Source organism: Pavona decussata, unplaced genomic scaffold, assembly GCF_977016875.1.
Source record: "Pavona decussata unplaced genomic scaffold, jaPavDecu1.1 SCAFFOLD_51, whole genome shotgun sequence".
NCBI classification, from domain to species: Eukaryota; Metazoa; Cnidaria; class Anthozoa; order Scleractinia; family Agariciidae; genus Pavona; species Pavona decussata.
In genome coordinates this window covers 5,764,870-5,782,249 of record NW_028145473.1, presented here as the reverse complement: position 1 = coordinate 5,782,249, position 17,380 = coordinate 5,764,870, and the positions used below count along the sequence as shown (strand labels likewise).

The 17,380-nt window shown below is 37.3% G+C and overlaps 1 protein-coding gene across 1 annotated transcript; it reads right to left on the bottom strand.

Annotated features, from left to right (window-relative positions):
* Nucleotides 1-85: 85 nt before the first annotated feature.
* Nucleotides 86-17,098, bottom strand: LOC146481238 (uncharacterized). Its single transcript, XM_085108913.1, has 13 exons — nucleotides 16,789-17,098; nucleotides 12,118-12,444; nucleotides 11,248-11,418; nucleotides 10,156-10,326; nucleotides 9,075-9,234; nucleotides 6,407-6,621; nucleotides 5,499-5,683; nucleotides 4,179-4,262; nucleotides 3,447-3,611; nucleotides 2,398-2,612; nucleotides 2,240-2,280; nucleotides 1,162-1,258; nucleotides 86-1,089 (listed from the first exon to the last, which is right to left on the bottom strand). The coding sequence occupies exons 1-13, from the start codon at nucleotides 16,898-16,900 to the stop codon at nucleotides 906-908; spliced, it is 2,127 nt and encodes a 708-aa protein (XP_084965039.1). The 5' UTR covers nucleotides 16,901-17,098; the 3' UTR covers nucleotides 86-905.
* Between the last annotated feature and the right edge of the window lie 282 nt (nucleotides 17,099-17,380).

Genomic DNA, 17,380 nt, shown 5'->3' with positions numbered 1-17,380 from the left:
AACAAACTTGTCGTATTGTTATAAAATCTTAACGGTAAAAAAAGTTGGAAATTATTGACAGATAGTGCTTAAGGAAAATAATATAGAGGTATGCCAGACTAACTTCTCGGATTGACCGAAACAGAAAGGAGAGCAGTGAAAATCAACAATAATTCCACGAGCGCGAGGCACGTAGCGCCGAGTTGGCTATAATTATCTTTTATCAAACAAGCGCGAGTGAAATAATTTTTTTAATTAAAACCACTCAAAAAGATAATAATAATAATAATAATAATAATAATAATAATAATAATAATAATAATAATAATAATAACATTTCTAATGCGCAAATTTCATGAAATGTTCAAATGCGCATGACAAGATTAAAAACGAATAAAAAGGCTCAAAAGCTAAAATTACAATTAACAGTAAACTTACAATGATTTAAAAAGCTAAAATTACAATAAAAAGTGAAATCACCTTAATAAAAACAACTATGATAAAAATGCATGACGGAAAAGGTGAGTTTTTAGTTTGACTTTAAAAGTACTAACTTTGGTGGCGCTTCTTATGTCAAATGGTAGCGCATTCCAAAGTTTCGGTGCAACACAAGCAAAAGAACGGTTAGATCTTGATCTTGCTGGTTTCGCTTTGCAAGAACAAGCAGAAGACAATTTAGACGATATTTCTCTGGCATGGTATAATGGCTCCTATACCATGGCCGGTAAGCCAATCAAATCCCTGGAATTGCATTATGCAATTATCTAGTTTTAAATAATAACTGTTATACTAAGTGTTTATTGAATATCTAATTTAGTTGTCCGTCATTCAATGGTAGTTGAGCAAAGATATTAAATAAAGTATTTAGATTAAATGAATCTTCTTGCGTCTTCGAAACGAAATGTTCCGCTTAAAAATGTACTTTTTTACAAAGCACTTTCCTCTTCGCTCTCGTTGTCACAATAAGGTGCGTGACAGCACTGATTTGCGTTACTCAGATCCAAGTACGAGCAATGACGTAACATCATTTGCTCTAGCTGTTCGCTTATGAAGGTGAACGACGGCCTTTCAACTGGCTTTTCCCGCCAACACTGCAGCATCAGCTCATACCTGTTAAAATAAATGACATGTGTCAATTATGAGAAGGTAATCGATGGAGATAGCATCAAAATGAGGCCTCACATTTCTTCGGAGCACATGTCTGGCTTGCCCATCCTGTATCCACTGTTCAGCGCTGTAGGAAGCCTCTGATTGGTGATAGTAGGATAAGGGGTGCCACCTTGATTGACAAGTATACAAAAGTGAGGATCAATTTCAGGTTTATAACCAAACAGACTGGTCTTGTTAACTATATAATCACTACCACATGTTAGCACCTCTCAGGTATTTGTTATTCAGCTAATAAAGAAAAATGACCAATTGACACCCGGCCTGAAATAATCGAGACATGTAAAATTGAGGACTATGTCTTACCAAACTGGAAGGCGCAGCTTCGACGAAATTGGAGCTTTGGCAAATATTTTTATGATAAAACTCAAATCACAGGCAATTTATGGCAAAAAATCGGCCTTCAAATCGGCGTACGAGATTGACTAAGAAAAGGACTTTTAAATACTCAGACTAATACTGGAGTTGACTATTCGATATTATTAAAAACTGGATATTGTATAATGCAATTACAGGGATTTGATTGGCTTAGCGACCATAGTATATCAGCAACTGTACAAGAATTAACAAATTAATTAATAACTTTTAAGAGCCGTTAGTTTTTCTTATTGTAATTCTGGGCCTGAAGAAGACTAGTTGTACTAGTTGAAATATTGGCCCAAATAAATAAGCCCTTTCCCGTTGTGTTAGCCCTGCAATCAGTTTAGTTTTTTTTACACGTAAAGTGACGTCTGGCACGTGCATTTCTACTACTAGCGATCCGGCAACGGAACGTATTCTGCACAGTTTATTTTGCGTCGTGTGGTCCCCTGCATCCAAAAGTTCCCAATTTACTTTCCGATAGCATTTGCTAGTTTATTTACAGAGTTGTGCCGAATTTAGTGCGAGATTATATTCGCTACTTTCGGACGAAGAGTAGCCAATCGGACGCGCGAGAAACACTATCACTGGTAATCACTACATTTGTAATATAGACTGAAGTGGACTATTCAGATAAGAGTGAATAATTAAAGCATATTCTCATTAAAAGTTGGATGTGTTTTAATGAACTTTCGTTTCGAATATAATCAGCTGATGCATCCAGTCTACCCACCTATTGTTCCCATCTCCCAGAGTAGAATACCGTATGCCCACCTATAAGTAGAAACAAAACAATTATGATTATTCGTTCCATAAATTAATATGCACGACATAACAGCCTGAGACTCAATGAGATAAGAAAACGTAAGAAGTTGCCAATTAAAGGCTTACACGTCACTTTGGACGGTGAAAACGTGATCGTAAATGGCTTCCGGTGACATCCATTTGATCGGTAGCTTTCTGGATTTCTTGCAACTATAAACCTTCTCCTCGTAGACGTAACGTGACAGACCAAAGTCTGCAACCTTCACTAGCTTGCCATCACACACAAGCACATTTCTCGCTGCTATGTCACGGTGAACAAATCCTTTGCGTGACAAGAACTCCTAAAAAAATGAAAATGAGGTCTGAGAAATATGTGAAACATGAATTAATCGTTCCGAAGTTCAAATGAAGACTGGGGACGGGTTTTTAAATTTACATTCAATGAGAAATTGGAGTTCATCACGAGAAAGATCACATAGGCAGTTTACTAAATTTGAAGTTCTGTCGTTCTGGCTTTCAAAAATCGGAAAAATCAGATTTGGGTGACGGCATCTAAGAATTTGAGACATTTGTATGGAATTTAGGCGACCTTTGGCAGGTCACAGCCTGGTTACTATACGCAATGAAACATGATCATGACCAAACTTGGCGAAGTGATATGATTCATTTCTTCATATGACGCAATTTGAACGATGTGTTAACTAGGGCCCAGTCCCTTTATGAACTTTGGAACAGGCAATTTAAAATGGCCAACTAATCGCCATTACACCCTGAATAGAAGACGAGACAGCGAACTTTCAAGGGACATTGAGCAACTACGGGGGTGCCATGGCAACCAGAACGTTACCAAGTATACAAGAAACGAAAATGGCCCTTACAAGTACTTTATACATTTTGGTATATTTCTGTACCTTTCTCTGCAAATAACAATACAAAAAAATACCTGTTGTTGGCGAATGCTTTGTTACAACCACTTTTCTTCAAAAATGCTGAAATTAACACATTTCAACTCTTCGTTTGTCAAGAACGAGTATGGTTCCCCCTTCTCTTCATTTCAATTTTGTGGTAAACAGAGATAGTTTAATAACTTGACAAAATTTGAACAAAATCCTATTATCACTTCTATTTTAGAGAAACGTCCCTAAGGTCCTATTATTCCGGTTGTCCTTCCCTACCATTCCTTTTGCTATCTGCCATGCAAACGTCAGTAGGTCAGCGGGTGTTAGCTTTACATCGTCATATACACCATCATTATCTGTCACCAAAGCTTTGTGACGTCCACTCTCTGTTTTGAAAGTCCTATGTCCTGTTAAAGCACAATTATGTTCATCGCTGGAGCACTGTAAAGTGAAAAATGCAACACTAAATTAAAATTTTCTCACCTTAAACTTCAAAAGAGAAGTACATCTTGGGGTTTGAATAGGAAAGAGAAAATAATTAAGAAACAAATAGGCGTATGTAATGCTAAAAAGGATTTCAGGGGCCGTTAATAATGTTCAGTGAAGAAAGGGGATTACAACACTGACCTTGTAAATATGATTTTTAACTGTTTTCCCAACCCAACTGATTTTTTACTCTGGAAATCACTGACTGTCTTGTTTGGAGTAGTTAGAGCGGAAGGTCTATTTGCCAACTACATAATATGTAGTGTCCTTAAGCGAGGCTAAGTGCAAAGTTTTTTCGTATGAAAAATATTTTTGTTTGCATATGAATGAAATCTCAATACAAAAACTTTGCACTTAGCCTCGCTTTCATAATGAGGTTCAAAGCAAATCAGAAATGGCCTATTCCTTTGTTCTTTTGGTTCAGCATCCCCAAGAAGTTTACTTTAATAACGTGCACAGAACAAATCATAATTAAAATACCAAGCATAAAGAAGAAAAACAAAAGAAAGCATAATACTGTACGTCATATACTGTTTCATTTATAATTCCCATGTTTTGATATCCTTTGTTACAAAGTGTGCCATCTCCTTCAGCGGCGTGTATGATCTAAAGGCAAAACAAATGGGCCTCGTCTTCAAACTGAGTTAATAATGAACTGAGAAGTAGCCTTAAAAACGTGGATGGCTACAGACGATATGAGCTATTCTTATAACGAGTCTACATTGTAGTGTGTTTGACCTGCAAAAAAGCTGAGTTAACAGCTTTGATCATTTTCTCTTTTCTCCTCTCAACTTAATTAAAAGGTGACTTACAACGGTTTCCAGCACTTCGTTGCTTAATTGGTGAAAGGTATGAGGGGGAACAGATGGATTTTAAAAATCGTCATACCACGCATGTAACTAATGCCAGTCCCCGACCGAGGGCAGAGTGAAAAATCCCTTAAACTCGGAGAAAAAAAGGGGTGGAACGGAAATATTTAACTTTAATTTCATATAGCCTGACGTAAGCATTTTTTTTTTTAAATAAAAAAACTTCTACTTCTACTGAAGAAAATGGATAAAAATATACGTGCTTATGACGCCATAGCTTCTATAAAATTTCAAAGTTTTGCGCCTTGGCCATCTTAAACTATTGGTACTATTTTAAATTTTCAAACGTGTACGCCGTTTGAGGTTTTTTTTCTGTTCTGATCACGTCGCCTTCCAAATATGGTTGTGACTCGAAAATCTTGAAATCCCTTTAAATACAGAGAGATGCTCCAAACAACTGCCTTGTAGAATTTAGGGTTTCCAAGAAGTCACAATTAGGAACTTTCCATGGCAACAATATTGCAATTAAGTAAGTCCCCCTTAAGCGAGTATTATTCAAAAACGAGTTCGGTAAACCCTCGTTTTTCACTTTTGAATTTAACTAACATGTCAAGACGAAACTTTTTGCAATATTTAAACAAATTTTAAGAGGGTTTTTAGTGCCAAAAAAATGTAAGGTGGCCTTGAATCTTCCCCGACACTCTTTTTAAACAATGCAAAAAGTTCCTTTTTCACATGGTGATTACAATTCAAAAATAAAAATGGGGGGGGGGGGGGGGGGTCAATGAGCTCGTTTTTTAGCTACATTCACCGAAAGCTAAAATTATGTCTGTTTTTAACTGGATATATTGTTTCTATGGTAACCTACTAAGTCTAAAAATGACCATGACTTGTGTGCCGACGTTTAAGCAGTTGTCTGTTACCATTATTGTAATATTCACTGATTAAGAGTGGTGATCCATTGATCGAACCACCTTAAACTAATATGAAAATGAGACTACAAGATCAATACGGATTCTATTCATTCTCTCACCTGTTCTCGTCTTTGCCTGAGATATTGACGTAAATCACCATACCTAGCAAACTCGACCACCAAAAACATGGGGACTGTCACAGTACAGCAGGCTAATAAGTTTAATATGTTACGATGATATCCAATTTGCTTCATGAGTTCTATTTCCTCAAGAAATTCTTGCTTTTGCTCTTCCGTGGCACCATCTAATATAAAGTGGAATGAAAATGAGAAAGAAACTAAAGTCCACAGCTTGACAGTATTGGCTCTTACGGCGTTAAAGCTTAACAAGTGAATCTTAGCTAATTAACCAAGGCTTAAAGAGTGGGAAAAATTAGTAGTAGAAAAATTAGAAAAATTGGTAGTAAAAAATTAGCCATCCACCATCTAAATATACCCCAGCGTACACATTTTATCCCCTGATCTACCAGTAACGTTGCTCCCTATTTTAACAAGAAGCCAGGAAGATATGTAATGCATTCATTTTGGCCTCACAACAAATCTTCATACGAAAAGCTGTCCAACGAACCAGTGTCTCCGAAAACCTCCCTGGGACAACTTTTGGAACACCCAAGGGACCAGGGTCCAAGAAATATTCAAAGAGGGTTAAGAGAGATAGGTGCCAAAACACCATATTTTTGTCAAGTCATCATTTGTACATAAAAATCAGTCCCAAGGCCGTTTTTCGACACAGCAAGTTCACTGGGGACCTAAAAAGTTCTACTTATACTTCTTAACTTCGTCACGTTTTGGCCCTATCCCCCCTACACCCCCTTGGAAAAAATTCGATTTTTTTTGGCCTCCCGACAAGTATCTAAACAAAAGCTGCCAACCGAATCAGTGAAATTGAGTCTATTCTATTAAATATTCCGCCTACGTTTGAAAGCAAGTAAGAATCAAGGCAAAAATTGAAAACAAGTAAATCTTACTTTTCAGCATTTTCACAGCAACTCTCAGACCACGTTTCTCTTCTTTTGCCTCTTTTTTGCTCCACTGAGTTGAAATTTTCCTTATGTTTATAACATCCGTTTGTCTCAAAAGTTCCCCACTGTACACCTTCCCAAAAGCTCCCTCTCCAATAATCTTACACAAAGAAATGTCATCAAATAGAACTTCCCACTGGTCGGGAAACTCGGAACTTGACCTGAAAAAAAGTAGGGACAACTTTAACTTAACCCCTGCATCAGGGTGTGGTAAGTAAGAATGCTTTCCATTTGTCAGAACGGGCTGGCCAGATCAGCCAGTCTGTAAATCGAGTGCTTCATTTTGAAGGGATGGTGCTGCAAAATCTTGAAAAATAATTACTCCGAAAATGGAAAATGGTATTCGATAGACTAGCATTAAACTTATCCTTCAAATGGGCACATTCCGTTTACGAACCAGTTCTGGCAAATGGAAAGCGCTCGAAGTCTGGTAAGTAGCAGATCGTTAAAAACGCCATTTTTAACAATTAATATTTCTTATTTCTTAGGGGACACATGAACTGCTTTTTACCAGGTTTTCTTTCTCCGATAAAAGGGACCTTCAGCAGAGACGTTGACAACGCCAACGAAAACGGAACTTAAAAATTACATTCGCGTTTTCTGAATAAATTTGCGATAATAACCACTCATTTAGTTTGTGTAATGTGGCCGAACTATCCAGAATCTTACGCCGTAGGGGCGGCTTTAAAGTTTAGAAAGAGAAGTGAAAATTAATCATCATGCGTTCACGTTCTCTATTAAGACTTTTAAAAATGTGGTCATTTCACGTTGCTGTTTTGTAGAAGACGGCAAAGCAAAGTTTATAATGTACGTGCAGAGCCAGTGTTTTGCTAATTATAAAACGATTCTTTTCGGACGTTCTCGTTGTCGTCGTCGACGTCGCTGCTTAAGGACCCTAATTTTGAATGCCGACATAATCCTAGGAAAGTGGTCCGTCAGTATTTAAAGACATCATGTTGGCTATTTTTTTTTTTAAACTTTGAAAAGTCAAAAGTCACTCATATCAGTAGAAACCTAATATAATAATCACCAGCTGTGAAGTACTATATAGTGGACTGAGATTCTTTATAAAGATTTCTGATTACGAATGATAAGGATGGAAATGGATTGAAATTCCTTCTCTTTTGTCTTGGATTGATTATCAGGGTTTGTTTGCTATTTGAAAAAAAATCACTTCACATATTTCTCTTTGTGTTCTAGAAGCAATTCATGAAAGAAAACAGATGTTCAACTTCAGGTTCACAGCACAACCCACCCCCTAACGCAAAACGGCCCTTGCAATTAGCAGATCATGTGGCTAGTGTTGTGCCTGTGGCCGGCTCTCTTGTGTTAATTTGAAATTCTTCGGTCACACTGCACAGTTAAGGGAACTGGTCATAACAAGTTTGTTCGAACAGGACCCACCTTGTCTTGGGAAGATACAACCTATCTCATGAACATTACCGACAAAATCTTGTTGGCTTTAAAATTTGAGTTGACGTAGAAATAATCAGCAAGAAAGAGTGAGCATTGCTAGATAAACAAGAAAAACGAGGTTTGAATCTCATTGTCACTTTTCACTGCTGGATAAAGGGGTGGCTATGCAATAAAGACACCATCTTTTGAGGTTGAGGAAGGAGATTGCGAGCAGAGACCACCATCTATTTTGTGGTTTGGTGGGTCCCGTTCGAGTATAGTAGTTTTGACCACTTCCCTTACTTTGGTCTTCTCTGTGCTCTCGAAAGTCAATTCAAGTACAGGTTGCAAGTTAGCCTTTTTTTTCCTTTGAGAGGCAAACCTTTAATGAACAAAACCAAAACGTAGTGTTCTGGGCCCAGTTGTTCAAAGCCCGATTGAGCAAATCCTGGGTTAATGTCAAGTTTGATTCAAGTTTAATTACTAATAAATAAACATTTTTCCAAAATATTTTTGCCCTTCGATTTTGACTTAGACTTCTTCTTTACCTTTAGTTATAATCAGTTTTTAAAAACATTTTTAAGGAATGAGATAAAAACCTCGGTTAACTTTTAATCGGGGATTAGCATTAATCAGCTTTCGAACAACTGGGCCCTGCAGTAGGTTCACCACCGTAGTGTATGTAAATGAAATTCCATAGAGTGTATTCACTGACCCAAATGAAACCTACTGGACGTTAGTTTTATGAAGTGCTATATGTTTGTCCTCGTTGCTGCTTTTGTTGATGGTGTTCTGACTACAGGTGCTTTTTTACAGTAATTGTAATTTTGTATCCTTTATTTGTATCCCGTAAGCAAGTACCATATCGGGAGTGGGGAGGGGAGCAGGGATGGTTCAGTGGTAAGGGCAATCGCCTCCCACCAATATGGCCAGTGTTCGATTCCCAGTGTTGACACCATATGTGGGTTGAGTTTGTCGTCGGTTCTCGTCCTTACTCCAAGGGTTTTTCTCCAGGTGCCCGATCCGGTTTCCTTCCCTCCACAAAAACCAACATTCCCAATGAAATAAAATAAAAACATTACCAAATTCTAATTCGACCTGGAAACACTGGATCGAAAGCGACTCTGTGGAAGGCACTGAAATTTCCATTTATTTTATTTTATTTTTTTATTCGGTAAAGCAATTTCGTTAAACTACGTTTTCACTTTATGTAACTTACCGTCGCTTTTTAAGGTATCTGATACGAAACCACACAGATGCTACCAAACATAAGAGAAACAAGCAACAGCTTCCAAGTATCGGAGCTAGTAAGGGATCTCTAACAGAGCTTTGGCCTTGTTGTTTAGATGAATTGTTACGAGATTCGTGTATGTTTAGATCTGCATTAAAGTAAAAGAGAAAATCATCACTGATCTGGAGCAAGCTTCATGAATCCTACTTTAACCGGGCTGTTTCTTTTTCTTCTGGGGCTCCCATAACTCCGTAACTATTAGAGGTATGACAATAAGAATTGCAGTATAGATATTACAAATAAATGATTTTTTAGGTCCATAGAGATTAGTGATGACGTAACATTTCCTGGAGATTACGTCACAGATGCCAAATGGCCGCCATCTTGGATACGCCATCTTAGATTTCGGGATTTCCTCAAAACTTCAGAAAGCTCAGAAAATATCGTAACCTTGTAATCAAAATTACTAAAAATGAGCTAAGCAAAAAAAAGTACTGTTTCTGCAACAAAACAAGAAAACAATACTAAATCTTATACTTGACGTTTTATTGACATGACGAACTAAAATCATTGTTGAAGTAATGACAATAAAAATGAAAATATCTGCCATCTTTAGATGTTGATATACAACAAACATTTTCCCTAACGGAGCTCCACTGTTAGACTTTCAAAGAAATAGAACTACGACAGTCGTTCTATTTCCGGACAGAGCAAGTAATCAAATATAGATTTAGCCGATTATCATGGATTTTCTTGCGAAGTTACCAATAGCACTTATAGTGTGTACACTTTAGCATAATCACAAAAACTTTGCGCAAAAATTGTGCCACAATTCTGAAATTGAATTTGCGTTATAAAAAAGGTGTCCCCAGGGTAATTAAAATTTTTTAAAGGATTCCTTAATGCGTAACATGTAACAGTTCAAAACCTATAACAGGTAAATAGGTCAGAATAGTCTGCCTCTAGAAGCCCATAATGGAAAACGTTTTACTGCACCCCATAAACTTGTAATGTTTTGTAGTTCACTGTTTTAAAATGGTTTCTAAACTAAATCAAGAAAACATTTTACCATCGCATTTGTGCTGATTGCACACTTCGCTGGACACATTCATTCCAATACAATCCTTTCCTTCCCATTTAGGGCGTGGCTCGGTACATGTGCGAGCACGTGTTCTGTTTCCACCTCCACACGTCGCACTACATGGTTGCCATGGAGACCACTGACTCCAGCTGGCATTCACTGTGAAATTGATACAAAATAAACTAAGTGAAGTAACAAACTAGGCCGAGATGGTGAAAAAGAATCGAAAATATTTTAAAATTTATTCAGTTTCAAAGTAACAGAATCGGTCCACCCCTCCACCCGGTTTACATAGTACGTTGCCCAGTGTGTTCTCCATAACTCAATGACTATTAAGGCTGTCACAATGGCATTTAAAGTAAACATATTACGTTCAAAGATGTTTCCTTTGAGCTCCTTAACGAGAAATGATGACACCATATCACCTGATAATTACGTCATGAATGCCAAATAGCGGCCATCTTAGATCCGCTATCTTGGATTTCTGGATTCCTCAAAAGTTCAGGAAAACGCCAAAATTGAAGGAAAAATAATCAAAACCACCAAAAGAACATTAATATGAGCTAAAAGATAAAGTCACTGTAAGAGAAATAATTTTTCCTTTTTTTAAAACTGGGATTTTTCATTTGTTGAAAAAAATGGCCTGTCAAAAATTGGCAGCAATGGTAACATGCAAGTCGACGAAAACAATAACCGAGCGCATCCAATTGTTCCCACATAAGTTTCATGGCGTTTACACAAATATTGATAAAGTTGTTCAGGTTTAAATTCGCCGCAGGCCAAATACCTCCCAATCCTCCGATCACCTCTTCTCTAGTACTTTCTACTTTACAATTCTATTTAACAATCCTTCATTACTTTCAGCTCAAATTCATCGTTTTGTAATTTTTCTTTGATAAGAGACAATTACGCCATCTACGACAGTTCAAAACCCATAGTAGTCAAATCGGACAGAATTGTCTGTTTCTGGAAGCCCGTGATAGAAAAAGTTTTCCTGTATCACTAAACCTGTAATACTTATAATTCACTGTTTTACAATGATTTAAAGAAATTTTCTACAATAATTAAGAAATACTTTACTGTTGCATTTGTGCTGATTGCATTGTTCACTGAACACATTCATCCCAACACAATCCTTTCCTTCCCATTTAGGGCGTGGTTCGGTACACGTGCGAGCACGTGTTCTGCTCCCACCTCCACACGTCGCGTTACATGGTTGCCATGGAGACCACTGACTCCAGCTACCATTCACTGTGAAATGGATACCACAAATTTTAGTAAAGACACGCCTGGCCTAGATGGTTAAAAGAGTCAATGTCGACGGGTTTTTTGGCCAGAAGAAACCACCTATCCGTCATGTAATTTTAGATTATGTTCATTTCCGTGTTTCTTTAGAACGCACTGGTGTGCTGGGATAAATTTAGGGCAAGGAGTGGGCCAATTTTTTTTTTCGCTGCCAGAACGTCCTTGGAATTTTTTTCCGTATTGTGAATCACTTATTTTGTATATTTTCACTATGCATCTTTTTTTTTGTCTAAAAGGCATGAAAGATTATTTTTGGAGCTGCCCACCCTACAGTATTCTACTCTACTGAAGAAGAAATGAACCGGAAGAGATGATCCATCTCTCATTAGACTCACTTTCTGCTGGCTGTGTTTATTTCCCAGTTAAGGTTGTTTTGAAAGTTGAATTGTATGAAATTCATACATTTAAATTGCGGGTCAAAACTTAAAAGTTAGATAAGGAGAGTAAGGCTTCAAAGAAACTGTGATGCTATTGATTGATTCTTTGGTATTATGAACTGGTAAATTCGCCATCGAATAGAGATACAAAAGCTAACGTTTGAAGCGTTTGCCCTTCAAATACGCCTTGAATCTGTTTTCGGTGGCCAATTTACTTCAGTTGTTAAAACAAACATCAGTACTTTAAACACGGATTTTGATGACTGACCTTGAACAAACCGGTAAACAAAGTTGGCCCATACCAATCCCACGCCAGGATCCTCAAGGCAATTTTTTGATTTTCCATACATGTTGTACGTCAAACCTCCATTCGGCCCACTCCAACACTCGTGAAAATATTGAACACCGAAATACCTGAAGCCGTACTCTTTGCTAACCATTTCAGCACAAGCATGAATGACTGCCTTGATGGAGGCATTATTTCTCGATATGTTGAGGAGTTCTTTGAAACTGTTGATCCATCTAGAAAAAGCTCGAGGTCTTCTTTTATCTTTGAAACAGCCGACTGGCTCAAATGAGTCGATAATAGTTTTATCTGCGTAGGAAGCATTAAGAGAATAACGAGATAACTGTTTAGTTCAGGGCTAGTCAGTGGGGGAGGCCTTATTTCAGCAAACACTTCAAAACTAACTTTAAAGATTGCGGGGTTTATTGAAATCACTCAGCATTTCATAAATAGAATAACATTTGAGACTTCACTATGTGGTCACAAATGTATGTCGCCTTTCTTAATCGGACGTTCCCTGGTCCATTCCCTCGCTACTCTTATAGTTTCTTGCGCCTCCGGTTTTAAAGCAGAAGTTATGAGCTAAGGAACAGTTTATGTCTTGCGCCTTATAGGTGCGAAAACAGAGAACGAAGTAAACGTCCATTCTTCCCCCTCCCCGAACGCTCTCGAAAATCCTCTTTCTGGAAAGAAATGCAACACACTCCAAAGAACTTTCTCAATTCCCTTCATAATGCAACGCTCTTATTTAGCACAATACATGCACTCCCCTACTCCGCCATTTTGAATTGTACTGACATGCGCACAAATGCTCGTAAAATTGTTCGATACTCCATGCACCAATTGCACCGAGAGATCCAATCTTAACGTGACCCTCTCTTATTTAATGGCGCGTTGGTAGCCTTTTTGAATCGCCTTAGGTGGCAGAAAAGATTTCACTGATTTCTTTTTTTGACACGCCTAATGAGAAATTTTTGAACTTGAAGAAAATGATATTTATTCTTTTATAGCCCTCAAAGGGTCTGACATATTATCACATTTCTAATAGCCTATTTTTGCAAAACAATTCCAATAATTCCAAAATCCGACGATACATTTTTTCTTATTTCGTCAAATAAACATCAGAGGCCTTAAGTTTCAAGACAATCATGACAAATTTCATGACCATACAACTCGCTGCATAAAATGCTGGTTAAATTTACTCTGAAAATGCTATGAAATTATTTAGTTATTTTTAAATCCTGGTTCAGGAGAACAATATTTTTGATTGTATTTTCCTATCACTTCATCAAAGTACAGTGGAACCTCGATTTAACGAAGTCGCTGGGGATCGGCCAAATTTGTTCGTTAAATCGAGGGTTTGTTATATCGAAAACCTCGATATAACGAACTTGAGGGGAAACGACCAAAATATTCGTTATATCGAGGTCATAGTTAATGATTGATTTGTAACACAGGTGACTTCTGTCACGCAATTCGATGCAATTTCCGTCACCCAGAAGTGCCGCGTTTTGAGATGCAATTCATTAAGCATGGTGGCTTTTAGTTGCAATTATTTTCACTTTTGAACAGACGGACAGCTTTTGTTTACAAAAAAACGACACTTTCAGAGAGGAGCGATTTAAAAATGTTGCAACGTAGAGGTTATGATCTCTTCAGCGTTTATCTTCTGTCGCGTGTTGACAATGTAATTCGTTTATATATCGAGGTAGATTTTACGTTTGGGCTTCCGGATTATGTTCGTTATATCGAAGAATTCGTTATATCGAGGTTCTATTCCATACATTTTACTGTAATTTTGGCCGGGACATAGAATATCGTTCGTTATATCGAAGACTTCGTTAAATAGAGGTTCGTTAAATCGAGGTTCCACTGTAGTGCATATTTTAAGGTCCATTCACTATCACCACAGAAATACTCTGTGAAATGTTTTAGTGATTTATTTGAAATTAAATGTACAGAATTTGCTTATTCTTGTCTATTTGATTTCTCACATACCATATTTCGGCATAATTTAAGTGATTTGGTGTTAAATCTGGGTCGCACAAAAGTTACAATTTACTGATCTCGAGTCTTTTACTTTGTCACCGTCGTCAAAATATCGATTTTAAAATGTCAATACTGAAACACTTTAATCCAAAACCAATAACTGGTCTCATCGACCGGTATCAGAGAAGACTACCTAATTGCCGTTGAAAAAGTGATGAGTGCACCCTCAAAAACGGCATCGAGCCACCTTAATGCCAAAGCAAATAAAGGCCCCTGAAGAACCCGGTTTTACCAAAACATTTTCACGCAGTATTTTGGTATGATGTTTCAGGACCATCTAAGGCTCTACGATTAAGTTTTAACTTTGGTGTACGCACGTAGCAATGGTGCATTGCAACCTGCAACAGCAAGTTAAAGGAGGCGAAAAAACTGGTAAAACGAAGACACCAATTTCTAAATATTAAAATTCGTACGTGACTTAGAAAAATTAGGCCATGTCCACACGTATCCGGAAATTTTTTCTCCCGCAAATATTTTTTTGCGGATGCGAAAATTTTCGCGTCCACACGCAGCATATTCGAATCGTTTTCAGCCGTCCACACGTATCCGATTGTATCCGGAAATTTTCTGATTTGCTCCAGTTCCCAGTTCTAAAATTCTCTCTCCATTCTTCTTCGATCGTCGTGCCACTGATAAAATTATCCCACTATGCGCTTGTCCTTCCTGGTCGCATCCAGAATAACAATCTCAAAACATCCTGTCGATCTCTACTGTATTCGTTGTGTGAATTTATCACAGCTGCATTTATCTGAACGCATGATATCAAACTAGAAATCAGAGCAGCTAACAAACAAGCTACAACCCCGCTTGCTGTACGCCATGTTTGTTTATAATGCTCGCCGTGAAGACTGGATCCAAGAGAATGACGAAAGCGTATTCAAAAATTTCCGGATACAACCGTCCACACGTATACGTATTCGTATCGGATAAAAAAATTTCCATTCTGGAAAGCGTTTTCAAAAATTTCCGGATACGGCCGGAAAATACGCTGGATACGTGTGGACGCAAGCCGTATTCGTAAAAAAAAATTTGCGTTTTCACAAATTTCCGGATACGTGTGGACGACGCCTTAGACAACAAAAATTTCATCGAGGTTCAGAGATGAATAATTATTATTTTGTTGGTTTTATTACCCAAAGCTTCGTAGGCAACCTAGAATTTTAATATGTCGCCTGAAATCGGTGTACATCAATAAACTGAACTCGGTCGCCGGTTTCTTGCCACGAAATAAAAACTAAGCATTTATTGGAGTTAATGCAATTTAATCCGTTTTCTAGTCATCTGTTGTTCAAGCAAGGAAGTAATTTACGGGAGATGACAACAGAAGTTATACGACAGCCATTAAAACACTTAACAGCTTGAATTGAAAGACAACACGTTTATGTAAAATTGATACGGTAATTGTAATTTTCACTGTGATAGCTGAATGCATAAATCAAAACTATCAACTCTCATTACTGATTACATAATAATCAGACATCCAACGGTTTATTTCGGTGAATATCTTTTCGAAAGATGTAAGGCGCCACAGAATTTCGAGTTCATTCGTTTTTATACAGAATCTAAAGTTTTGTTTGGCAAAAAAGACGGGTAACACTGGAAAACTAATTTGGTTCGTTTTCAAAGGTGCGAATATGTCGTTAAAAATGCATAAATCAAAACTATCAACTCTCATTACATAATAATCAGACACCCAACGGTTTATTTCGCTAAATATATCTCTTCGAAAGGCGTAAGGCGGCACAGAATTTCGAGTTCATTTGTTTTAATACAAAATCTAAAGTTTTGTTTTGCAAAAAGGCACGGGTCAAAACTTCTTAGCACTGGAAAACTAATTTGATTCGTTTTCGAAGGGGCGAATATGTCGTTAAAAATGCGATGAAAGACCAGCTAGCATTAGCTCGTAAGCTTGATCAATAAGATTCCATTCCCTTAAACTTTCTGCGACTGAAATTTTTAGATAAAGTATCTGAACAGATCAACTGAATTAGCTTATTATGAAAACGCAAGGGAAAACATTTTAAGTATCTTACATAATTCTTACTAATTTTCGCGATTTTCGAGATTTGAAAAAAATATCGCTAAATTTAATACTCGCGAAAAAAAGATTGCGCAAAATTTAATACCTTTTGGTGAATTGTTCTGAATTAAAATTGTAACTATATGTCTTTGAAAAAATCTTTCCGGTCAAGTTAACGACTAGCATATACTCTTCCTTCTATTCACTTTTTTCTTTAGCTCTTAATTCGGTCAAAACCTCTTTAACACAGTCATCAAAGTTTCGTTTTGTGCGCTCCTTGTAGTTAGATTGAAGCAGACCTTTGTAGTATTTCCTTATTCTTTGTGACAAGTGCCCTCAGCACGGAGTTTTAGAAAATAAAACACTGGCAAAATCGCAAAATTTAGTACAGTTTTGCTCTCATTTTTCTTGCAATCGCGAAAATTAATACTCGCGAAATTCGGCTCCCGAATTTGTCGCGAAAATTAGTAAGCGGAATAACGAAAAGGTTCTCGTTTAGCGCCTGAAAAATGAAGATTTGGTAGCTTATTTTTACTAGCATTTAGAGTATTATTTGTATTATGAAAATGGAAATTTTAGCCTACCTGGTTGCGTTTTATTTGTCGGCTTCAAGCTTGTTCCTGTCCCATTTTGAAAACATTTAACACACACAGGATAAAGAATTGCCATAGCAATCAATGTACATGCAAAATTCATGTCGAAAAATCTTAGCGACCAAGAGCCCTCGAAAGCTTGCAGGAGAAAGAAACTTCATTTCAACTCTTCTAATCACAGGAGAAACTGAAGAGTGTCCAGCCTTCTTGCAAAACATTTGTCAAATTAAACAATTGCTAACTTTGTAAAATTTGACAAAGAGCAGGTGAAACCAGTCAAACGTCACTTCTGTATAATCTTCCTATTGGGGGAGCAAACAGTGACCAGTTATAATAGACAAACGTGATGAAAACCCAAAATTGCTCAAAATAGGTTCATTTTATGAGGAACTAATGGAAATGTTTACAAGGTAGTGGTCACTGAAGCATTTATACAAAGTATTTTAAAATTTTTAGACCCTAAATTGTGAAGGGTACAAAATTAACTGGAAGTGACTTTGCAGATTTTAATACTAGGTGAGAGCCAGCTGCTGTAGTAGGCTTGCTGTTTGCTTAACTTATTTGCTGTGTGATTATGCTATAT